Genomic DNA, 25,739 nt, shown 5'->3' with positions numbered 1-25,739 from the left:
ATGCCACAGCTGACGGGCTATTTAGAAGAATCAAAACAAGGGAAACTATCAAAATAAAAGAAAAATATAAAAGAAAAAAAAAAACTCATCCAAAGATGCACTTAACAGCTTTTTACACAGCTCTTCATTTTTGTGAAACTGCTCTTCCCACTGTCAAGAATAAACGTTCACATTAAAACACAAAAGCTAATAATAATTCTATTCATCATTATAGTTTTTGGAACAGTAACATTTCTTAATTAAAACTTAACACAAAGTGCAGCTGAAGCTCATGGGAATGTTGTTAGCTTTGTCATAAAGTCTGGAAAAAATTAAACATTAATCCTGATGATGGAGCCAGATGGAAAGTTAAAGTAATAGTCAGCTGGTTGACTTTAAAACTGAGCGATACTAGAGCTGCTATGGAGCAACATGTGAGGCTACATGGGAAAGTGGTCTCACACTTTGACACCTCTGTATATAAACTAACCCTATACTGAGAGGTGTTCCTAGTATTTTGTCCATCCCATTTATAGGAATTAGATTTGACAAAATATTAGGAACACTTCTCAGTACATCCCAGTACACTTAAACATTACCACAATTACAATTACAGCCTCAACAATGACCATTAAAATAAACCAACACTTCTCAAACAGATTCAGTAAATAATGAACATTATATATGAAGAAGGATTTACTGCAGGCCTGTTCCAGTATACTGCATTAGTTTCATCCAGGTTCTCCTAATACATATACGTATATGAATTAAAACTACAAATCAAGGACACTTACAAATGCTGAAAACAAATCAGCACTTTACAGCACACTACACTTTGATGTTCAGGTGAAAGGTTCAGAGAGAGCTCTATGATTTCTCTGCTTCTGATCAAAAAGAAGCACAAAAGTTGAGGATATCTGAGAATTATTTCAGAGCTGGACGAGATCTCATTTGAAACTTAAAAGGAGAGTCATTTCAGATTTTGTGAGTCTTCTTCTCCTGCAGAAAAAAAAAAAGAGGCAGGAGAAATAAACTATAGTCTCATTTCTGTTTCTCTCAGATCTCAGTGTTGTCTAGGAGAAATAAATGAAAAACTTCTGAGATCACTTTTCTGATTTTCTTTTCCTCTGTAACACCTGTAAACAGACTTTAGTGCGTCAGATTGGTGGAGTTCCCCTTTAAGGGATCAACAAAGGATCATGGATCTCTGTATCAAATCTAATGGCAGTTCATCCCAGAGCTGTCAAGACATTTTCAGTCTACACCAGAGTGGTGGAGCAGCTGTCCATCACTGTCATCTCCAGAGGCATTAAGGACAGCACGTCTAAAAACTATTAAAATGTGTCACACTGTTGCACTGAATGAACTTCATTACCATGAACACACACACCGTAGTTTACTATGAAACGTGTATTAATTTACAGCTTGAGGAGGAACCATTGGACTTGGTGTTGAGTGGCACAGACAGGGAAGTAATAAAGTCCTGAGAGATGGTCTGAGAGCAGTGAGATAATATTTCATCTCTCATCAGGTCATAGTGCCAGAGTGTTCTCACATTAGTGTTGTCATATCTGCTGCACAGAGTGAAGGAAAGGAAAATATACTCTATACGAACTGGAGCTAATAACTTCACGGATTAGCTTGAGTTAGCATCGATGATTTTATTAAACACATAAATACGATTCCACCTAAGAACAGATGGAGGAAATCACAAGAAAATGAGCGACAGTCATTTTTTATAGGACAGGACAAAGAGGAGGGAGAAACACTGGAGGCTGTAGTTTCAGGAAAAGTATGAAATACAAACTAATTGTAAACAAATATTTTTAAAAAAGGTGGAATGTCAGATTAAGCAGTAGCATCATAGTAAGTGAAGGAGCAGATAATCAGTCCTTTTAAACCAATTCACTTCCTTGCAAAGTTCCAGCTTCCAATGAGCAGCTCTACTGTCATTAACTTGTAAATTCTCAGTAACTTATTCCACAGTTTTCCTCACAAATCAAAGGCAAAAAGTCCAAAGTGTTTCATTGCAAAGTGAGATCTCTGTTCTGAATCAGAAGACATGATGGGGCAGCTCTCAACAGCTGCTACGGTTCTCCCAGTTCTCCCTCCATGGTCCGGACCAGGACGTACAGCTCAGCGAGGCCGACTACAGAGGCAGCGATCACGGCTGAGATCACCCGCTGGGAAGCAAGTCAGAAACACAGAAAACCAAAGTTGGATGACTTAAACTCAACTTAACAGGTGACAGGAGTGAATCAAACACACTTGGATTTTACAGCCCAAAATCTATGGTTGTGTTGAATTTAATCGCCACCTCTTAATTGATTACATGTCTGTTGGATTTAGCTGGGTGTACCTAATAAAGTGGCAACTCAGTGTATGATAATTTAAATGCTCTCTTACTGCTGTGGTCTCGGTGAACAGATACTGACTGCCCATGTAAGAACAGGCGAAAGCAGCGACCACTGTGACCAGGAAGTTGAATACGGTCACCACCACAGCTTTGACTGATCGCACTGCCGAAAGGAAGAGGGAAATAAGTCAATGTCAGTATGACGCCACACAAGTCGGCTTCTGTTTACAGTAATTCAGATAGTATAGCAACACAAAATGAATTCAGGTGTCATGAATGAATCTGGACATGTGACGAACCTTCCCGTCCAAAATCTGCTAATGTTCCGTTTCGGTTGATTTCCTAGCGACAAACACAGATTACACTTCATTACACTGTGAAATATGTGAAAATCTTTATTTCGTCTGATAGAAAAACTTGCCACAAAGATCAGAACTGTAGATATGAAACACCACACGTCAACAGACAGAGAAAAATGATCTCTAACACGTCTTGACCCTGATACACCAGACCACAAAGATACGTGTATCGTTAGTGTATAAGAGTTTTCACCTGAGCGTTGACGTTACGTGTGATCCTGTTGTATTCCTCGTTGGCCAGTTTGGCTTTGATCTTCTCCAGACGTGCGACCAGCTCAGGGTTCTGAAGGGAGAGAGAAACATCTGGCTCTAGTGTTACCTGTTTCCAGCTGTGGTCCGGATGACAGTGGTTCAGTTTCAGACAAACTTCTCTCCCTGAGTTTACCAGCATTATACAGCACTTACATTATAAAGGAGTAACTGCTGAATCAAGATGCCATATGACTCTTGGGTAATACAATACAATTAAGAATAAGAATAAATTCTTATTTTACATATGATATAATAATTGATTTGAGACCTTATCATAACTAATAATTATTTACATTTGACTTCAGATCATTTCCTGTCGGTGAAATCCATCTATTATCACCTAAAAACTGGAGTTAATGCAATTCCAAGCAAGTAAGAAGCTTGTTTGCTGCTGTGAACGCAGCATGACACTAGTGGATGTTACAGGTAAACAGACGTAAACCATAACATGACAAACATGTGTGTGGCTTCACTTACTCTGGGAGGCTTCACAACCTCAGGCAGGTGCAGTGAGCTGTCCTCCAACAACTCATGCAGGTAGAAAGGATGCCCTGAAAAAAAACAAATGTAGCATGTCAATTCATTGCATATTACTGACTTAAATATTGTAATACAACTCAAATTATTAAATTCTTGTCTGCAAGGCTTTATAACACTTAAGTGACTCAATTTGTGGAAATGCCTCACATTTTTTAAGACACATATTTAATGTTTTTTTCAGATTGGCTTTAATTATTAACATTTTACCAGTCTCCAAAAGGTCACATGTTATAAGTGATGTTAGGAAATATTTTCATTGTACAGTTTTTGATAGACAGTATCATTAGGAACCGTTTAACTTGTTACAGGCTTTACTACCTTCGTCCTGGAGGTATTTCTGGAGTTTTCTTGCTGTACTGAAGGACAAAGTTGCGGGTTCTGGTTTTTGCACAGTCTCCTCCAGTTCTTCTCTCAGTCGTTGTGGCAGAGACGAGTCCGTCTTTTCCAGTAACTCTGTCACTTTATGTTTGAACTGATCTCCGATGACGAATGACGAGGCCATGGTTTTAATAGAAATTACTGACTTTATGCGAATCAGCTGTTTAAACACCTCTATTTTCAGGCTAACATAGTACACACACTATCAAGAGAAGGAGGAAAATATCTGTACCTGTTTTAAATTAGTACACATTAAGAATTAACCATTAACAACAGCTAGGGGAGAAAATATAAGACCAAGGAAGCAGCCATATTGTTTACCTTGTGACACGATGACGTATTCGCTCACGTGACCAACTGGGTAACATTTTATTTTAAATTGCGCATTTTTTGAAAAATATTTTAAAACCTTTGTGAAATATTTGTTTTTATTCGCTAAGTGGACAATGACTATTTATCAAATGTTAAACTTAAATATTATTCGCTACGGTACGCATGAGCCCTTTTGGTGCCTTCGCGGTCTCGCCATAAGCGCCGAAAGCCAAGTGTTGAGGATCTTCAGGTCTGAAGTGTTTTAATGAAAAAACAAAATTTAAATTTAATCAAAATTGAATCGAAGAAATCGTAAAACATCAATTCTTAACCATAGTCTACTACCAATACAATGAGATAATATGAGAACTAAAATTATTATTCGCATCTGACATTTCCATACCATCAGGACTTATGCAATAATAACAATAATGATAATGATGAAAGCCGGCTAAAAACTCCACAGTCATCTTAATCACCCTATTACATTTTTAATAGTTACCGTTTCCATCTACCGGTATTTTAAACGGAAAATACAAAAACTGAAAATAAAAATGGAAGTTATGTTAAGCATTTATTCTCATAATTACGACTCTCCAGCATTCCACTGAAAGCAGCATCACTATCCCTGCTGTTCATGCGTGTGCCTGAACGTGCCAGGCTAGGAAAGATGGCGGCCTCTGCGTTACGCCGAGGCTTGTTGAGCACTGTCAGTAAATACAACAAGAAACACACACACAGAATACTGAGTGTCGCAGACACCAGTAGCGGGTTCGAGGCGTTCAGACCACGGTTACAATGCCGAGCCTGCGGTCTGCCCGGCGGTGTTCAACAGAGAAGGTTCATGTCGTCACGGTAAGAGACGCAGCCGGTGTCCTCCTGTGTCAAAGCTAACATGCTAAAGACTTTAGCTAAGTACAAGCTCTCCAAGATGGCACCGTGAAGACACTGGCCACGTTGTTGTTGAGTGGACAGATGTCCCGAAGTGGGGCCTGCATTATGAGCCTGGTGTGTTAATATCAACTGACATTTAGCAACACGAAGTGAGAAAAGGACAGTCGTCCTCTGTTGCTAGCTAGCTAGCTAGCAAGGTAACCAGCCAGCATGGATTGAGCAACACCTGACTGCCTCCAACCTGCTGACTCAATACTTGTTAAATCATAGTAAGAAAAAGTTTGCTATCACTGGGTAAGATTCACTTTGAATGAAGAGTTAGATTAGTTGCTTGAATTGAATCCAGTAAAACTGGAAATTATGTAATCGATATATATATGGGAATGAATGCATTGTTAGTTGGAGGCATGTCCTGAGTTTTCTTTCCCTGATCACTTTTTTAGGATTTATGATTTAATGTTGGAGCACTGATTGTTTGCATAGTATTATTACTGTATAACATCGCTCTGTTAGCACATGGTAAAAGTCCATAATATTACTGGTACACCTTGTGTAATCTTTTTTTTTTTCTAACGTAACACATGTGCTGTTAGAAATTCACCACCATTTCATTGCAAAGTACTTTATTTTACCTAATCAGAGTGTTTGATCATGTGTTGCATGTAGCATTTCAGAGTGGCACTGTCATTAAGAGAGCCCTTCATAGGCACACTTAATCAGATATTGTGTTTTATGAATAAGCTTCAAAAGGTATAATTTAGCATTTCAAAGGTCCTTAAGAGCAAAATTCTAAAAAATAAATAAATCAGCATGCTTTTAATGAAATGTAGACAACCTCTGGAAATGGTTCAACAAGGTAATAGAAGCTGTGTGTAAAGTATATTAAAGACAGTTTTCACCTGAATATTTATACAATGATTACTGTTATATATCCTACCTGTAGTATTGGTTCATGAATTATTAACAGCAGTGTTGTTATGTATCATTAGTCTTTTTGCATAACCACTCATAGACTTGACTCAACAGTGGAACTCAGTTTATGCCATGCTTCATAAAATATGCCTCAGATTTACAGAATGGAACCTTTTCATTAAACAACACATTTCTGTGTTTATTAAAGTGAAATCCCAGCTGATGCTTGAGCAGCTGCAGTTACATAAAATGTCCCTGTCCTCAGTCCTCAGATGGCACTAAGTAGGTAAAGTGGCTTAAGCTTTTCCTGCATAGTCATAGTTACTTCAATTAAACACACATTTTAGTTTTCAGTGTCTTTAAAAGGTTTGTTAACGAGCAATAGTATTGGTCTAAATCTAGTTGTAGACATAATTATTGTGAAGTTTTAATTGTATGTTCAGTTTTCAAACATTTGTTAATGGTTCTCACAGAAGATTATGGGAACCTTAAACCTCCATGTGATATTTTTCCATTGTAAAATAAGTACTTTTATAACTTCTTGTATTGTACTTGACTCCTAAAAATCCTAAGGTATCATCATAGGCAACAAATTATTTCTCTTAACTTAATTCCCTCCTCTTCACAACAGATATTTTGACATGTTCTCTCATCAGAATAAACACAGTTGAAATAACAAAATTGTCCTAGTGTGTAATGGCAGTTAATATTGGTAGGCGATATGGATAATAACCTCACAGAATCATATCTGTCACACTATATGTAAATTTTATCAAAATATAATCAAACATGTTGTGATATTCTGCAAATTCAATAAAGTAAAATGTATATAGATAAAACTGGAGGGTCTGATTTTGGTTAATCTAGTAAATTAAATACCTGAGAAATTGAGGTAAAAGTGCAACAAACTGCAGTTGTAAATCCTGACTTTCTTTCCCTGATGCTGTTATTGCACTAAGTGCTCACATTAGTCTTTGAAGGCATCTCAGAAAAAAATTACATAATTCCATTAAAATTTAAATTCAAAGTGACAAGTATAGTGTAGTGGTGTAGTCATAGTCATAATAACCTTCAAGAGCCCAGGTTTCTGCTATAGCTAACATTTCCATTCTGAACACATATCCTGTGTTTGTTTATATAATTCAGACTCAAAGTGCTGCAGAAATGAAACCCCCATCACACACCATGACCAAGCAGTTTTTTTTTGCCTCAGCCAGCCCGGACATGTGGTCAGGGCTTACAGACTTAGTGCTATGATTAGTAACACGGGAACAGTCATGTAGACTGTGCACACTACTGATGATATTTCAGGAATTTAGCCCAGACAATTGCTCTTGAAATAGTCTTGGATTTTCCAGCGTTTCTTTGTTGTTGTGCAGGTGCAGCAGTTTCTGTCAGCTACATGCTCAACTTCTCTGCTTGGGATTCACACCAGCAGCAGCAGCAGTGACGTGTGATGGAATAAAAGGAACTTGGCTGTGGGCCAGTGTAAAGACAAATAGTGGATCTTTTTAATTTTGCAGCTGCCTTCATCTGATCAACTAGGAAAAGGTGTTGAAAGAAATCAGCTCAGGGCAGGACAGGAAGAAAGAGAGGCAGGGTGTAGCCCCTGTGAGAGAGAGCTGAGGTGGGTGTACAGGTGGGTGAGTGACCCCACACTGGTTGGAAAGCAGCAGCTATTCAGCACCACCTTGTACCTCCAACTTTAGTTTATGTAACCGCATGGTGACAGTGACACAGCGATGTGAAGTTGATAGTTCCTGTGTGTATTGGCTGCCTCGTTGACCAGGGGGACCTGTCGGCTGAAGTCGGGTCCAGGTTTTGCAATGTGTTGGCTATATTTAGATCAGGTTCTGTGTGGCCAAAGTGTATTGACATTTCTCAGATTGTTGCAGAGGTAGAAACAGAGCAGTAAAGCCCAGTTAAAACTGTGTTGAAGAGCTACTCAGGCCAAGTGCTGGGGTGTGTGTGAAATGTTGTGAAACACTGATGCATTCCTGGGCTTTTTTTTTTTGCATTGTTTTGATAAATGTTGGAGGTGTTTGATTGTTTTCAGATGAAATGCAATAATACAGAAGTCCATGAAGCAAACAAGAGAATAATGATGTTGATTTTAACTTAATTTCAATCCTCACGAGAAAACTTGGTACACAGGATTTTCATGCGCCTGTGCTGGTTGCTGTCCCATTCTTGTGAACGAGATACCTCCGTGTTACAACCCAGCTCGTTGTGGGGGAAAGGAAACAACATAGAACTAGATGTAATTGGTTAAGCAAAGTTTTTTTTATTTGTAAGGAGATAGATGATATTGATACAAACAATAAATAAGGTAAACTAAAAGGGGAAACGGGGGGAACAGATGCTGATAAATCAAAGAACCAAATAAAACAAAAACAGGACTGTAGATAATCAGGAGTTTTAAACTAGTAACTCAAAGCTAATTCACTGAGAAGTTTGACACAATCTCAGCAGAACTCAGTAACTACGGGAGGTATGTTGTGTCAGTTGCCCCCGAATTACAGACTTATATACTGTCAGTCCAAATACCTTCATCGTGGGCCAAGTGCCAATGTGAAAATTATCACATCTTTGCTGTAAATTGTTAAACATATACATGTATTGATGAATGGATCCCCATTTTGTTCGTGTTGTGCACATACACCCTGCTGTCGGTTTCATGCTCGTCCACTAATTTTGCAGTTGGAGGTCGTGCACCAACAAGTGAAGCAATGCTCCAACAGAAGCTCTGAAGAAGAAGACTGCTAGCAAACAAACATGGACGCACGCTAGATAGACTTTAGTTTTTAACATTTTAAATATGAAGCTGCCTTTACGGTCTTTATGATTATATGTAAACGAGTAGAGATGAAACAGTTTGTCAATTGACCGAACACTGTGATACTTATATGTGAGGGTTCGCTGCCTTTCTCTCGTCTGTATTACAGTAAACTGAATCTCTTTAGGTTCTGACTGCTGGTCAAACAAAACAAGCAGTTTTAATATGATATTTTCTTTTACTGTTTTCTGACATTTTATAGACAGAATGATCCATTAGTTGCTGCTCCAATTACTATCTTGCTAATATAGTTAAATGCCATTTCCCTAACATGAACTGTGGTGGTATTTTATGTTGGGCAAAGAAACTAGTTTTCTCCTGTTTTTTGCCCTTTTTCATGCCCTCACTGCAGCGTAGCATGAGATCATCCGTGATTTTTAACTAGAGGTAATTAACAAGAGCTCACGTCTTTTCTTAAATGTCACACTTAAATTCTGTTTTTTCACACGCTAAAAATCAGGCTACCTGGTGATTATTTTTCTGCACTACACCCATGGTATGAAAATAACCTGAAACCAACCTACTGTGAAATATGAAATCCCTCTGTCCATATATCCACCTCATTAATCCCCACTCTTCATCTCTGCTGTGAAGATTAGCTTTGCAGGCAGCACAGAAGAATGCATGTTATTTATTTGAAGTGACCAGCTGTTGTTGTCACTGGTAACATGTACTGTAAGTCTGAGTGTGCGTGTGTGTGTGTGTGTGTTAGGAGGTTGAAGACGAGGACATGGAGATTAGGTTAAATTGTATTTCTGTTTGTTGATGTCTGACAAGAGGAGATGTTTTATTCAATCTTGTCAAAGTTGTGATTGAGATTAGGAATGAAGGGAAGAGGAAGGCGGCAGGATTGTCGCTCCCTCCTATAGAGACGGATGTAAATCGTCTCTATAGGAGGGAAAATCCTGAAACCTTTTCTTGTCACAGTCAGATTTCCTGTCGAGTCTCTGCTGGGACTTAGAAGTTGTTTGTGTTTGATATATGATGATGTTTTGATCAGTGTTTGTGCAGCATGCAGACCTATATGTTACTCTGTGGTCATATGCTTTTCTTCTCATGTCTTAACATTGTTTTTTACACGCACACGCACACACACACACACACACACACACACACACACACACGCACAGAGGGTCCAGTGTGTAATGGTGTTGCCTGTATTTGGCAGGAACAGGCCTGAAGGGAAGATTTTGGAGACGGTGGGAGTGTTTGAGGCCGTGAAGCAGCACGGAAAATATGAAACGGGACAAGTAAGACTCACACACACACACACACACACACACACACACACACACATTCTACAGCAAATCATTTAGGTCAGTTTCAGACTTGTTTTGGAATATTACTGCACTGCGTGGTGTGTATTTAAGTTTTGATAAATGAGTAAGTTTGTGCGTGATCCAGTCGAGCGACTGTAATCCCATCTAACTTATGCTTTATTAAACCTCCTACACACGTAATCTCACATCGACTTATCCCCTCTCTCCTTGTTGTTGTGCTCTCCTCAGCTGTTCCTCCACAGCGTGTTTGGCTACAGAGGCATCGTCTTGTTTCCCTGGCACGCCCGGCTCTATGACAGAGACATCACCCCTCCCATGTCTGACAGGTAAAACCTCCGTCTCCGGCTGCAGGCCGGACCATCGGGCTCTTATAGGCTCTGTTTGTGTGGGAGACTGTTTATAACTTAGATCCCGTTGTCTCTGACTTGCTTTCTTTTCTTCCCTCAGCAAACCTGAGCCCCCGGGAGCCCATGGGTCCAAGGAGGTGAAGGGCAAGACTCACACCTACTACCAAGTCCTGATTGACACCAGGGACTGCCCTCACATAGTAAGTTACTGTGGTTTTCCTTTAGGACCACCAACTGCTACCTCACATCTCAGACACATGTATTAGATGTTTTAGAGGGAGAAAGCAAGTTAAGATGATTTCAGTAATTAGTATTTTGTCATTATTCATGTAAAGTCAGTGTAAAAATCAACTTGTCACGACTCTTTGATGGACAAACTAAACAGTTTCATAATATCTTCACAATTTCACGTTAATTATCAACCTACATATCCACTAATACTGATCAATCTGCCAGGAGCTCATGTTATATATTGGCCTGGTCATTTCTCAGTTTAGCTCTGATACTGAGTCACTGCTCTCAACACACGAGCCTCTGTCTGGAGGAGAAGGCTGCTTGTTTTTCCTGTATCAGCCGCTTGTTAGTTAGACAAAGTCACCAGTCTAGATCTCACACACTGACTCTTTGCTTTGATTATTTTTGCCAAAAAATGACGAATAAAGTGCAATTTATTTGTTTATTTGTGGGACTAATTAGACATTTTAAACCTGTTAACTTACAGGAACATAAGAGGACTGATGTTGGATTGGAGAGGTTGTCAAATGTTGTGGACAATGATTGGAGATGTATTAAAGTGACAAAGCCGTCACTGTTGTAGGATCTAGCTGCGGCTTTTCATTAGTGTCTGAGTCAGCCGTTGTGTGACTGTTGTTGTTTTGTGTTTCTCAGTCTCAGAGGTCTCAGACAGAGGCCGTGACGTTCCTGGCCAACCATGACGACAGCAGAGCCCTGTACGCCATCCCAGGTACCCAACCGTACACAGACTTCACTGATGCATCACTGACACGCCGGCCACGAATTACTATAGGTGGCTTTCATGAGAAATGAGAAAAAGCTCCCAGTTTGTCAATTCCACTTTTCAAAACATTCAGATTCTCAGTGTTAATATCAACTCTCGCCTCACACAGAGTTTGTTCCTCGTCAGCTGTTAAGCTCTGTAGAATATGAAACTCTCCTTTCAGTTGGTTGTAATTGTTCAGTCTCATCCACATCTGTGTGTGTGTGTGTGTGTGTGTGTGTGTGTGTGTGTGTGTGTGTGTTTTCTCTTCAGGTCTGGACTACGTGAGCCATGAAGACATCCTGCCCTATAACTCCACAGAGCAGGTCCCCATCCAGCACGAGCTGTTTGAGCGCTTCCTCATGTACAACCCTGCCAAATGTAAACGCACTCCCACAGCCTCCACTCCGTCACTAATGTCACTGTTATCTCGTAGAGTCATAACAATATGTTCTTACAGGTTAAATATTGGTTTTATAAGCGCTAAATCTCTGTAAAGATGACACCATGTAGACGTCGGATGAATAAAAGATGACAGGAAACAAGACAAACAAAAAACTGTCACATGTAGATTCACCGTTGGTTCAGAGCGGCTACAGGCTCCATAGCTCACAAGAAAGAGATTTTATATTCTACATATTTGTGTGTTTTGTCCTCGTCGTCTGTAGCTCCTCCGTTCACAGCCAGAGACACTCTGAAGGCGTGGCAGGAGAAAAACCACCCCTGGCTGGAGCTCTCAGACGTCCACAGGGAGACCACCGAGAACATCCGAGTCACCGTCATCCCCTTCTACATGGGCATGAGGGTACATTAATAATACTTTAAAAACTCAGTTACTGTTCCGCTTTCCTTAAGCACATCCTGAGTCACGCCTCTACATGGCCTCTCTGTCGTCCATTCAAATACTAATGGAACTACTTTCTTGTTCTCAGGAGGCCCAGAACTCCCATGTTTACTGGGTGAGTGACGTAGTTTTATCTGTGGGGAACATCGTGTGGAGTGGTTCAATTCATGGAGGCTATTAACCCCACCTGTCCCAGCAGACTCTGAGTATTAACACGTGTGTGTGTGTGTGTGTGTGTGTGTGTGTGTGTGTGTGTGTGTGTGTGTGTGTGTGTGTGTGTTTTCCCGACAGTGGCGATATTGTATCCGTCTGGAGAACATGGGCAACGAGGTGGTTCAGCTGAGAGAGAGACACTGGAGGATCTTCAGCCTGTCAGGAACCCTGGAGACAGTCAGAGGTCGAGGCGTTGTAGGCAGGGTCAGGACACACACACACACACACACACACACACACATTATCCTTTCTGACGACAACATTAAACTACAACCACCACCTCGCGGTTGTATCCCTCCGCCAACCAGCCAAAGTTGCAGAAACATGGTCACGATCTCCCCTCTCTGAGTTACAGCATTGAATAAAGGTCAGAGGTGATTTTGTAGAACATTATGACATCACAGTGAATTTGACCTTTGACCATTTGGATATAAAATTGCCATCACCTCATTTTATCCTCATAGAAATTGAGTCATGATTAGTGCATGAATTCATGAGTTTTATGGGGTGACAGTGATCTTTGACCTTTGAACTTTTGAACACCAAAATCTCATCAGTTCATCCGTGAGTGCCAGTGAATGTTTGTGCCCAATTTTGAGGCGTTACTGAGAGATCACGTTCGTTAGAATCGGACGTATGGAAACATAAAGACTCTGACTTGGAGGCATAACAACACCCTGAGATCACCTGACTCTAGACCAGCCGAGCTGTTACCTGGTGAGGCAGCCTAGATGCCGACAGTCACAGACGCAAAGGTTGTGTACGCAACATCTGGAGGAACTGAAGCCCGTGTTCTTCTTCTTCTTCTGTGTGTGTGTGTGTGTCTCTCGCAGGAGCCGGTGTTGTCTAAAGAGCAGCCAGCCTTTCAGTACAGCAGCCACGTGTCTCTACAAGCCCCCAGTGGTCACATGTGGTGAGTTTTACTCTTTCACTCATCAGCTCACTCTTACACACATCCTGTCTCTCGCGTTAAACTGTTAACGTTGTGATGTACTGGATTTATTAGCACAGGTATTCACTCATCTTTCCTGTTTGTGCTCAGGGGGACGTTTCGTATCGAAAGGACTGACGGCTCCCACTTCGATGTTCGCATTCCTCCTTTCTCCCTGGAGAGCAACAAGGACGACAAAGCCCCCCCCGCTGGCTACACGTTCTAACTGCGATTAGTCACCTGCCACCTGGGGACGTGCCTGGGTTGTCTAGAATTGTCCTTCCTCTGTAACATTGCCTCAGCCCTCAGCATAAGACTAGCGCGAGTCAGGTTAATGCGAAGGGAAAACACAGTGTTTTTCTAGATCATCCGCACGCAGGCCCACCTCGCCCCCTTTTTTCTTTCCGTCAGTGCACCCAAACAGCAGTATCTCATTAAATCATATAGTGTATAAAGTCGATGCGCCTTCACTCCCATGTCGTGTTTGAAGAGACATGCACAGTCCTAGTGGAAGACACCTGGGAGGCAGGGAGGGGAGTTAATGTTGCCGAGCGGAGCCGGACACGTTCTGCACGGAGTAGCTGATCTGTAGAGTAGGTTGGCTTTACAGCGGGAGAAATCCCCGCTGAGCTTTGGGGTCATGGAACGAGCAGCGCCTCCAGCTGAGCTTACTTCAAATCAACCAGAGAGCCACCATCACTCAAACCACACGTCGACACGCCTCCCTCCATAACGACCTTCTCGTTGGGATTCATCAAAACCTCACACGTGACAAAAACGATCCTACCACTCATTAGTGAAGTCAGACCTCTGTGGAGCGTCTGATTGAACTCTGGGCCGGTGACAGTGCGGAAGTATTTATGTCTTACAGCACTGAACCACAGTGTTTGACACTGATCAACAGGAAAAGACGCTTAAATATCAAAGTGAATTCAGATCTCTTTAAATGACCAAAAGTGATAAATATATAACAGTAATTTCAGCAGTAAGAACCTGGAGCCTGTGAACCTCGTGCACCTGAACGCTGCAGATCTTCCCCCCGATTCATGAGCGTAGAACTCCTTCCTCTCTGTCAGGACGCATCACATTTATCCACGTCACAGCGTTAGTGTTGTTGCTGCCACCACCAGGCTTTATGCTGCGTTCATAGCAGAGATGTTGTCCGCGACGTGTTTGCGACTTGTGAACGTTCACATCACAGGACAACTCAAGGTGGTTGTATGATGACAAGAGTTGGTTTGTGAGGGTTAAAAATACTGCATGTTAATGATATAACACTATGTTTAATTTAAGTTATAAGTTTAATTACACTGAACGTTGGACAGTAGCCATGTTTGTTTATTTTTCAGGTACTTGCGTATCTTTAAACCCTGCGTGGATCTTTCGTTAAAAACTTTCTGTCGTTATTATGAGTTGGACATTAAGTCGGAAACCTGGAGTTACATTCACTCCATCGTGATGTGAGCGCAGTTTTATAGTGGGAATGGTTGATTGATGCTGGGGCCTTTTGTCTTAACATAAAACATATCCTTTAATTTGCAAAGTGTAAAGTTTTTAATAAACCTGTCACAGATTTGTTTGAAGACGTCTCTTGTCTTCATGATGTCATTGTTACAAGCTGTTAAACTATCCACATACGGCTTTATTTACCCTGATATTGTGTGTCACACCTTGACTAAACCCCAGTGGTCTCCATTCAAATAATGTGACTGCTCCAGTGATAATTGTGAGTGTGTCACAGGAAATGAAGTAATACTTAATGTGTTTTATATTTGTATTTAATTTTGATCATTTTTTTTTTTTATAGAGATCTGGTTTCTCTTTGACATGCAAGTACAAAGTTTTCTTGATCAGTGTTTCTATTTACGTCCACTGTGATTCAGTGGTGTGAAAGATCAGTCTAAAAAAAGAAAAAGGCAACAAAGGCTGAATCCTCAGTAGTGCATGTGTTCACGGCCAAATGTGAGTCCTTCCCTTCCTGGAAAGGACGTGAGGGTCAGGTCTTAGTTGTCTTTGAATAGCTAACACAGCACACCATAAAGTAATTAAACCAAGCAGTTGGCAGCCGGTGTTGTGGCTAACGAGAGAGAAGTGTGTGTGTGTGTGTGTGAGTGTGTGTGTGTGTGAGTGAGTGTGTGTGACATACTCATCTTCCTCTCTGCAGCCTGATCCATGTAAAGACCAGAATGACGTCTTCATCCTGTTCACATAAGCTGGATGTGTTTTGGTTAAGGCCGACTGTTTGACTCCGCCAGCAAGAAAAGTTTTTGAGCCGAAAAAATTTCTCACTGGTGACGTGAGAAAATAAAATAACCTTTTTTGTTTTGATAAGTGATTTGAAGAAACTATGATGGTTGAAATACTACTGTAAATAGAGATGTAATTAAAGGCAAAACAAATAAATATACCTTTTGAAAAATACATCTGGATATTTGTTGTCTAAGTTTGTATTTTACTCACTTGGAGAGCAGCAGAAAAATTGGATTAATATTTATTATTTTTTAAACATTTAACATTTATATAATGAGTCAGTTCATGTAGTTCATCTTCTGACTACGGATATATTTTGTTGTGTTTTAACCGCAGGATAATTACTGTTTATGAATGAAATCCCAACAACCACCACCAGATGTCAGTGAAACACTTTCCCTGATCACTGGCACATATAAATCACCAATGTGTGCCATGTGATCACATTACTGCATTGAACGCAAACTTATTATATTATAATAATGTAATATATATTATATTACGCATCATTTTCACGTGATCTCTTATATTAAAACTGACTCGTCCATATGCATCAACTAGAAATGAAACCACATCCATGACTTCATCCTGGCTTGATGTTCGCCCTTTGAATAAACAGGTTCTTCTTCTCCTCCATGCAAAGACCGAACTTGATAGGAAAATCAGTCGGTTTAAAATTAATTAATCATCTGCAGAGACAAAGTGACACTGGAGGCCATTTACAAATTAGTACGTTTGCTCCCACTGTTCAACGCTGCAGAAAAGGTCGCCTATTTATAAGGTTAAACTGTAGTTTTGCAGGTTTTCTGGTCAACTTCCGTCTAAATTAGTTAAAATCGATTATTAAAACTGATAATTTGAAGATGAGCTTCATGCCGATTTTAAGGGAAGACTAAACAGGATTTTAAGAGGTGTGCGTCATCTTGACAACATCTACATATCTCTGCCAATTAGCAACGCAACACTAAAATGACATATTTATTAATGGACTTTGGTGCACCGCCTTCCCACAGCAGGCAGGGCGTCATGTGCAGGAGCTAAGAAACTGCAAACTTGACTGTGCTCGTGCCCCCCCATCCCCGGTATGGGAGGGAGGGTTTCTGCTCACGTGCACTCGCCGCGCGCCCCCATTCAGTTGAACAGAGGGTGCGATACATAATTCAGTCCCAGCAAGGGGACACCTCACAGTCTCTACCCTCCTGTCAAGCTGCGGATCTGCAGCCCCTCCACACACGCACACACACGCACAAACACACGCACAAACACACGCAGCCCCGTGGACCGAGGCGCGGATGCGGCTGTTCCCCGCTCCGGAGGATCAACCTTGGAAGAAGGACAGACGCCGCCGTTTGTTGCAGGTAAACGCAGGACTTCCAGCGGCTGAAGAAGGACGGGGCAGTCCTCTGTGATCTACAGGAGACGTAAACACTGCCATGCCCTGCTTCATGCACCACTTCCCCCGATCCGCTCCTCCCTCCTCTTCCTCCTCCTCCTCCTCCTCCTCCTCATCCTCCTCCTCTGGTCCAGGACGGAGGTCTGTGTTTTGAAGGATAACAGCAGAGGGGAGTGTGGACAGATCGTCGCGCTGCTGTCGAAGGTAAATATTTTTGCTGAAGTTGTGTTGGGATAGGAAGCTGCGGCGGGCCACGGTCTCCACTGTAGGCATCCTGCATCCTGACTCTGCTGTTCTGCGGCCATGCTGCAGGCAGCATCCTCAGACCTGTTCCCGACTTGAGCTTCACTCTCCAGGATTTACAAGTTCCCCAAAGCAGAAAAACTACCACAGCTACTTGTTATTGTTTTGGAGCTTTGTTTTTCTACTCTTTTCAAACCTCCGCTCTTCTGTGTAACTGAGTGACATGAACATTTTTTTATAAGCAGTTTTGAATCTGCTTTGCTTCACGTCTCAGCCCCAGACTGCAGATTTCATGAAGATGTGATCAGCTGCAGACATTTTAATGCACAAAGTGTCTCAAACATTAACCAAACCTGCCTCTGCTCGCCTGCTCGCTGGGACCAGTCTAGCTATCGCCACAGTTCACATTAACGCAGCACCATGGGGGCCAAGCAGACCAAAGGCCAGGAGCCCGGAGGAGCCAGCCCTCAGCACAGCTGGAAGAGGACGCCCACCAAGGAGCGGGGAGACATCTTGGCGTCCCTCATGCTTAAGTCAGGGGACCGGCTGAGCCGTGGAGGGACGCCGCCGCCGCCTTACCAGCGCCGCATCGGCATGATCCAGGAGATGATGCTGATGGCCAAGCAGGGCAAACAGGACGAGGCCACAGAGATGCTGAAGACACTCCGACAGGTAGCTGCTGTGTGTGTGTGTGTGCGCGCGTGTGCGTGTGTGTGTGATGAGAGTAAAAGCTGTGAAGAGTCACAGGTTCACATTTCTAGACAGTAAGATCACAACATCCTGATTTGGCTGCTTTCCTTCCTTTATCCTTTCTCTTCTGAGAGCGTGCAGCTTCTCCCTCAGTCGATGTCATCACTGATGCTCAGACTGACTGACTGACTGACCACCTCTCTGTCTTTGTGACTGAACACAATAACCCCTGGCTGGCTGGTTGGGTGGACCAGTGGTGCTCAGCCTTCCTCTGCTGCACCGGTTCAGTGTGGAGACTCCTACAATTTATAGCCTCTGTATTTCAAGACGTTTGTGGCGCCTGGCTGCTGCTGCTGCTGCTGCTGCTGCAGAGAGGAGGAAAAACTTACCAGCAGACAGAAAGAATCTGGGGAGGTGGGAAACAAAAGGGGAAACAGGAAAAATTAAAATGCCAGTAGGTGAATTGGTTGATTTCTGAAGCTAGAAAGAAAGGGAAGAACTGGGTGAAACAGAAGTGAAATTATGAGAAGCTCATTTGAATAGATGTTTATTATGGAGATAAGAAGGAAACGAAGATGAGCTGAAGAAGATAGGATTATGAGCGCTCATCTCTATAGATGACGTTACATTATCCATAAGCTGCCAACATTCACAGTTTATCCCCCTATGACTCAACCACAGGGAACAGCGCCCCTGGCTTATACACACACACACACACACACACACACACACTCTGCTTTTACAGTGTATTGTTAGGGCTTCGGAGATTTCCATCAGTTCCTTTCTGTTACTATTTACAGTTTTCTAATCAAATCCATTTAGGTCGTTAATCCACGAACCAATGGCAAACCGTGGAGCAAAGCAAACAGGCTTAAAGATGAAGGACACCTCTCCATCCATCATCATTAGGGCCGAGGGATTTACCATCTCTGCCGCTGGTTCATTAAGCCATGATACCCCAGAGGAGAACCACAGTTTCCAGTCTGAAAGCTGAGACACAACAACGCAGCAGTGCGGTTACAGTCCCTCCCACCCAGCACAGGTTCTGTGTGAAAAAACATGGATGAAAAGATAGTTTTTAAAAGTCTATGTTTTGTATAGTGTGGAAAAATAGACAGTTAATTGTTTGACAGTTTTTAGAAAAAAAAAATTGCAGTTTATCACTTTGTTTTCAGGAGTGCGATAAGAAAATAGATGCCCTAATAGTATCTGTGCGTCCAATCAAAGCTGAGCTAGTAGGTGTTAGCCTATATTAGCACAGCAGCTAGCCTGACAGTTCAAAAGTACATCATAAAACACCTTTGGTTGCCATGGAAAGCCTCACGTGGACCAAATATTTTGGTGCTTTTGTCTTTATATGTGCACTTTTTTATGCAGCAGAACTGAGCTACGGCCGCCATGATGCTCTGCAGATTGGCAGAGTGAGTACGATGGATTACCCAGCGTGAAATGAGGAACGGCTGCGTCTGTGTTTTCATTGGAGCGTGGCCTCGCAGCAACAATATGGACACGGCCGTCGAGGTGGACGGGTTAACTCAAAACGACAGGGAATCATTGCTGCCTGGTTGGACGGGTGTCAGTGTGTTTTATTTCCCTGAGGAAAGGTGCACTAGCGCTGTGGTTGTGTCCAAACATTGTGCTCTGCTGATGGAGTTTACAGTCATTAAATGGCGGCCATATTATATGCTGAGAGAGTTCATCGCTGTTGTTATTGTAGCGGTCAGCACAGCCCAGACACATTCCTCATCAACACTGCTGACGACTTCAATCATGCAAATTTAACACGAAGAAATCCGTGTTTACAGCCAAGTCGTTGCTGCTAATGTTGCTAAAGAAAGAATGTTAATGTTAAACATATGTGTGGAAATGACTGTAAATCTGAACCTGGACTTATGAAGCAAACTATCACGTTCAGTAACTGAGTATTTGTATTGGTGCCAGAGCAATACATTTTTTAGTACTTTAAAAAGAGCTATTTGTAAGTTTTGCTATTGCTAAATAGCTAACGTTAGTATAAACAGCTGTTTGCTTACCAGTCTTTGCAAGAGCTTCAGCCATCGTTGCGTTTACAATACAAGAGGTTAAAATTCGTCGTCTGAGCAGCGCTACTTCTTCAAGGCAGACTGGACACTACAGTGACTCGCTATCGGAAAGTTATAAGACGGGCTAGTGGTTAGCTGGTTAGCATGCTAACGTCAGTAGAAGAAAAGAAGTGATGGCAATAGAAGCAAATCAAAAATAATGCTAACGTTAGCTATGTAGCAATAGCAAAACTTACAAATAGCTCCTTTAATTTCAGAAATTTAAACACATTTTTTTCTATATTTTTATTGCCCTTTTTCATTTAACAAAAGAAGCCAAAGTTTTTGAATAAATATTGGCTAAGTGCAAGCAGTCATACAATAACTCTCCGTAAGGATATCAGTCTAAAACTGACAAACATTTCATCTGATAAAATAACAGGAAAACAAGATTTGACTCAGAGCTACTGCATTACTCTGAATATTGAGGTGCAACACTCATTTACAATCAGTACAGATACCAGTAGTATAAATGTGCTTAAAAATAAAACACTTCTTTTTACTGAGTGTTTCCATTTGACAGAATGAGCTGCATTGTTTTCAAGTACACGTGATTGATATATTTTTTTTCTATTATTGTAGCTTTGGCTCATCTGAAGAGAACAGCTGACAGACCTCTTGGCTGTTTCAAGTATCTCCCTTTATGTAACCTCACCGTAACATATTTTAGGCGTTATTTGCAAACAGCCACTTTCCACTGAACCTCCATTACAGCAGCAGATACAGAGATACAGCCACCGGGAGATTTGTGGTGAGCTATAAAGCCTCTATCAGCACTTAGTGGACTTCTTTTCCTCTCATCAAGCGACTTGTAAATCATTTACAAACTTAAGATATTTCCTTGTCCCATCAGCATGTCCCTTCTTCATACGATGAACTGGACAGTGTTATTTATTTGTGTGTAAACGGGAGTCGACATGGTTTCGCTTTGATCCATCAGGGCGATAGGTCAAGCTCCTCCGACCTCTGAAGGATTTTTTCTTGCTGTGTGTGAAGCTGGGGATTAATGGAAAAGTAAACGACAAGCGTGACGCACTTCAGCTGGGTCATTGTTAACAATGTGTAGATTCACTAGATGGATGTGAATCCTTTGTTTTGTTGTTTTTTTTATCAGCAGAGAGCCGGACGGACTGAGGAGGATGAAAACAACATGTGTTACTTCATATTTGCCTCTTTCTCTCCCAAAGGTACCGACACACTGCAGATGATAACAGGTTTTCATGTTGGGTCATGAAGGCAAAATTGGACTGCAGTCACAAACCCATCAGTCACATTTGCCGTCCTATTCTGGAGAGATTGTCCTCTGGCAGAGCGGTACAGGACGACCAGACCACATGATGAATTGGATAAAGACAATTACTGAGGATAAAGAGAGCAGAGAGGAGACAAAAATGTGTTTGGGGAGGAGGAGAAAGAGAGAGGAAGAGGTGGTGAGCGATTACAGGGACATTAGAAGAGATTACTTGGGAAAGAAAAGGAGGAGAAATGAGAGAGAGACAGCTAGCGTGTGAAAGATATGAGAGTCACTCCTCGCTGGTTACCAGGTTCTCCTCTTCGTTTCCTGGAAACCATGGCGATGGCCGGAGAGCTCAGACTAAACAGACACTGATTAATCACGCAGGAGCTCTGTTAAGAGCTAATGGGAAGGCCACCTTCTTAATCACCGCCCTTCAATTAACTTGAAACCAAAGCCAGCATCCCCCCACCCCCCGGCTGCTGCCTCGGAGCTGATCGCTTAACAAGAACCAACAGTGTCTTTGGAAACCTGCACGGGCTTCAGATTTATCCTCAGTGGTTCCCTCAGCTGTCTCCAGGCTGCTGTCTGCGGCTACATGAGATATTTAATTCATCCTCTGGCGTGTGATCGGTGTGTTGTCAGATAATGAGAGGATATTGTGTTGTGGTCGAGACTGAAGCTGCCATTGGCCAATAGCTGTTGTTGAAAGCCGCTGGGCGTCATATTCTGATTCTAAATCCCTGCTGCATTTTCTGTGAGGCTTGTTTGTACAAGTTGGATTCACCAACTCTCTTAACGAGACGAACACGTTGTGAATCGCTGGTTTTTAACCTGACGACTGACACCTGTTGATGAGGAGGGGCATGTTTTTGAGATTTGATTGATGTGACAGTTACTGAGACACAGAGGTGAAGCGATTTTAATTTTTTATGTTATGTTTCCACTGAGGGATGTTTTGCAAGGTTTTCTCCTCTTGCGATATCATCCCAATTAAACAATTACGACAGGCTGCCTCTCGGTTCGACCTGGCTTCCTGGGGCACGATGCAACAGGCGCCACCGCTCGTGTTTCCATTTCAATTTTGCAAAATTTTGCTTTGTCGAATCGTCTGAAAAACCAGCTCATGCCGCTGTGTTTCTTTCTTTCTTTTCAAAATTCACGTGTTTCCATTACTTGTTTTTAAGTTCGCTATTTCAAATTATGTTGGTGAATGGAAATGCACCTATAGTGACCAACATTAAGGGACAGCCACTGTGATGTAGAAGCTGCTGAAATAGAATAATAAAAAAATACTTCCCAGTAAATTGACATGATGTTGATGAGATGGTGAAAAGAATATTAATTTTTCATTATGTTTGTTTTAGTTTTACATTTTATTTTAGTCAATTTCTGTACCATATTCTAACTCCAAATTAATTCAGGTTAAAGCATTAAAGGTCCCATCTAGTCTAATGGTCTCTGTCCATGTGTAGTGTGATTATAGATCAGGTCTAGCTTCTATATTAATACTGTGAAAGTATCAAAGCCTCAGTCCACAGAGAAATGCACACAACCTGTATTCAGAAACTGAGCCTTAAAACCAGCCGTCAGGACTTCCTGTAACTTTGTGATGTCACAACAAAGCAGCCACCACACGGTGTGAGGGCAGGAAAAGTTGAACCTTTGTTATTCTTAACAGTAACAATCACAGAGAGCTGCCGTCAGTGCTGCAGCAAAAAAGCCTTTCACCCCACAGACGAGCTTTAAACGACACTGAGGCAACATGAATCAGTTATTTATTTATTATTTATTCCACCTGTGTTTTTCATCCTATGACAAGTCGTCATGTCTCCTGGCAAAGGTTTTTTTCTTCCTCGGTGAGCAAGTTATGTTAAATTGAATGATATTGCTGTACAATACCCAGCTGTTCTAATTCAGCCATGATTAGTCGGCTACATGTTGCTTGGTGTCCCAGCATGGCTCCTCCCTGCTTCAGCCTGAGAAGAGCTCTGATCAGCCAGAGTGACGACACCTGTGTGGCTGCACACGGCTCGGACAGGAAGCAGTACTTTGTTTAATTTTATGTAAAATAATAATAATAATAATAATTTTAAAAAGCTATCACTCAAGGGCTTTTACTTTTTAAGATGTACAACCTGAAGCTTTGTCTCTTCTCCCTTTAATATAAAAATATTAATAATAATAATTTTCATTCATTTATGATTAAATAACCTCCATAACATCAGAGGTGGATGACACCGTCTGTGACCGTTGTTAAAGGTCAATATCATGGATCCCTCTTGCCCCCGGGCGCCATTTCCTCTTATTTGCCAAAGAGGCGGCACTTGAGCGTCGTGTGTTTGTCTCCAGCTCCGTCTTTGTTCATGTTCAGCTCGGCTCAGGCCACGGCTTTGATGTTGACCGGCTCTAATTAGTGTGGGTGGTTCTTTCTAATGAAAGAAAAAGCCCACATTGTTTTCCTCATGACATAAATTGTCGTGCATGTGTGCGTGTGTGTGTGTGTGTGTGTGTGTGTATACACTTGAACCACTATATGCCCTCAGAGTTCAAGGGAGTAGACTTTGCATTTTTATTTTGTCTTTGTCATGTATATTTCATGAAGAGCCACTGTTAATAATATATGGCTTTTTTTGGAGGGTGATTACTTTGTATGTCGTTCGTTCTCCCTTTTTTTCAATTTGTTCCAGTCTTTTACTTTTTACTGTTGCAGACCTACACACACACACACACAAACACACACACACACACACACACACACGCAGGTTAATTGTTGCTTCGTAAACATCACCATGTTTGGGTCCAGATTGGAGCAAACTGAAAGATTAATTTCCATTCATTGTTGATCTCTTTGCATAGCGCATCAAATCCTTATCACAGTATGTGGAAAAACACTTTGTGTGCTCCTCTGACTCACCCTCATACATACAGACACACACACACACATACACACACACACACACACGCTCACAGAGAGAGAGAGAAATGATCTGTATTGCTCAGTGTCATTTTTTTTAAAGAATGAAATGAAAATTTCTTGAAAAGCATCCCAGTGTTAAACATTTATTATTATGGTTTATTTCATAAAAAAACAAATTCAAATTGTCATTGGTCATTTAAACTGTAACTTTAACTAGTTGTATGTTGTAGGAAATAGGCTTTTTCACTTGCTGAGAGTGAGACAAACACTTGCACCACTCTCATGTCTGGAGCTAAATATGAGGCAGCAGCCAGTCAGTTTAAGATTAGCATAAAGACAGGAAGCAGCGGGGGAAAACACGGGAGAGTCCAGAGTTTAAAAAAATCTGCTCAGCAAATCATTCCAGCACAAAACTCACAGTGAAACCACAGCGTTCGGTTTTTACACTTTAATTTGTGCAAACATTAAACAAACAAGACACGACACGTTAATTCATAAAGTTTAGAAATGCTGGGCGTCGGGTCGGGAGCTCTGACATCCCGAGGGAGCTCGGAGTAGAGGCGCTGCTCCGGAGCCAGTCGAGGTGGTTGATGCCTCCTGGGCTCCTTCCATCGGAGGGTGACGGTACTCGAGCAGAAATAATTTCAGTTGTGTGATCTCAACTGGAAACTGTGTGAGTCCTGGTCACCTCACCTGTTAATAGACTAATCATAGGTTTCTCTCATCTGCTGTGTTGCTATTAATATTTTTGCTCTCTTCTGAAAATGCAGCAGCTGATTTGTGTGTGTGTGTGTGTGTGTGTGTGTGTGTGTGTGTGTGTGTGTGTGTTTCAGTCAATGCTGCTGTCATAATTTACTGCCCCTCCTACGCAGAACAATAGGCTGCATGAAAACCTCAGTGAGTCATACCTTTCTGTAGGAGACTGAGCATCTCTCTCTCTCTCTCTGTCTGTCTCTCTCTCTCTCTTTGTCTCTCTCTCTGACCATTGGCCCTGTTGCCACTTAACTGGCTTTCAATTTGTCTGCACAAACAAACCCAAACACACACACACATATATCTGCAGACACTCTGCATGCACTTACCTTAAAGACTAAAATGCATTTACACACACACACACACACACACATAACACACACACACATTGGTCCAGAAAGTGTTTCACTGGCAATAGCAGTAAGAATAGTGGTGCAGCTAGAAAAGGAAACCCATTACATATTGTATATACAGATTGTTGTGTCGGAGCAGACAGTACATATCATCTGAATAACACAGTATGTAAACACCTAGCTAAGTGTGTGTGTGTGTGTGTGTGCGTGTAATTGAGAAGAGTTCATCATAAATTCTTTTTAATCGTATAAATCAAAAGGTACTGAAGAAAGTCAAGCTCCTCTTTGGTACAGTGCTAGTTTTAGCTAAATGCTAAAATCATTAGCATGCTAATGTGCTCACAGTGGCAATGCTAACATGCTGATATTGAAGCAGGAATTATGTGTACAAT

The 25,739-nt window shown here is 41.7% G+C and overlaps 3 protein-coding genes across 4 annotated transcripts in view; 2 read left to right on the top strand and 1 right to left on the bottom strand.

Annotated features, from left to right (window-relative positions):
* Positions 1-1,620: 1,620 nt before the first annotated feature.
* vma12 (vacuolar ATPase assembly factor VMA12) lies at positions 1,621-4,216 on the bottom strand. Its single transcript, XM_023428369.2, has 6 exons — positions 3,805-4,216; positions 3,424-3,497; positions 2,888-2,977; positions 2,635-2,677; positions 2,386-2,498; positions 1,621-2,162 (listed from the first exon to the last, which is right to left on the bottom strand). The coding sequence occupies exons 1-6, from the start codon at positions 3,986-3,988 to the stop codon at positions 2,067-2,069; spliced, it is 600 nt and encodes a 199-aa protein (XP_023284137.1). The 5' UTR covers positions 3,989-4,216; the 3' UTR covers positions 1,621-2,066.
* A 596-nt stretch (positions 4,217-4,812) lies between these two features.
* poldip2 (polymerase (DNA-directed), delta interacting protein 2) lies at positions 4,813-15,851 on the top strand. 2 transcript variants are annotated; one of them, XM_023428389.2, is made up of 11 exons: positions 4,813-5,031; positions 9,993-10,068; positions 10,327-10,424; positions 10,546-10,645; positions 11,334-11,409; positions 11,716-11,823; positions 12,111-12,247; positions 12,375-12,401; positions 12,578-12,703; positions 13,333-13,412; positions 13,542-15,851. In XM_023428389.2, the coding sequence occupies exons 1-11, from the start codon at positions 4,814-4,816 to the stop codon at positions 13,654-13,656; spliced, it is 1,161 nt and encodes a 386-aa protein (XP_023284157.2). In that variant the 5' UTR covers position 4,813; the 3' UTR covers positions 13,657-15,851. The 2 variants fall into 2 exon arrangements, with proteins under 2 accessions (XP_023284157.2, XP_023284158.2); XM_023428390.2 differs by having other exon boundaries at positions 4,815-5,031; positions 9,987-10,068.
* Positions 15,852-16,837: 986 nt separating this feature from the next.
* Positions 16,838-25,739, top strand: part of lrrc75a (leucine rich repeat containing 75A) — a 50,647-nt gene continuing 41,745 nt past the window's right edge. Inside the window, exon 1 of the mRNA XM_023428417.2 lies at positions 16,838-17,988. Coding sequence (XP_023284185.1) covers positions 17,737-17,988 — 252 coding nt within the window. The 5' untranslated portion in view covers positions 16,838-17,736. The remainder of the gene's footprint in view (positions 17,989-25,739) is intronic.

Source organism: Seriola lalandi, unplaced genomic scaffold (assembly GCF_002814215.2).
Source record: "Seriola lalandi dorsalis isolate HSWRI2012SDOR001 ecotype SW California unplaced genomic scaffold, Sedor1 jcf7180002054874, whole genome shotgun sequence".
In the NCBI taxonomy this organism is placed as follows: Eukaryota; Metazoa; Chordata; class Actinopteri; order Carangiformes; family Carangidae; genus Seriola; species Seriola lalandi.
Note: the sequence above shows the minus strand (reverse complement) of the source record. Positions and strands in the feature narration are given on the sequence as shown.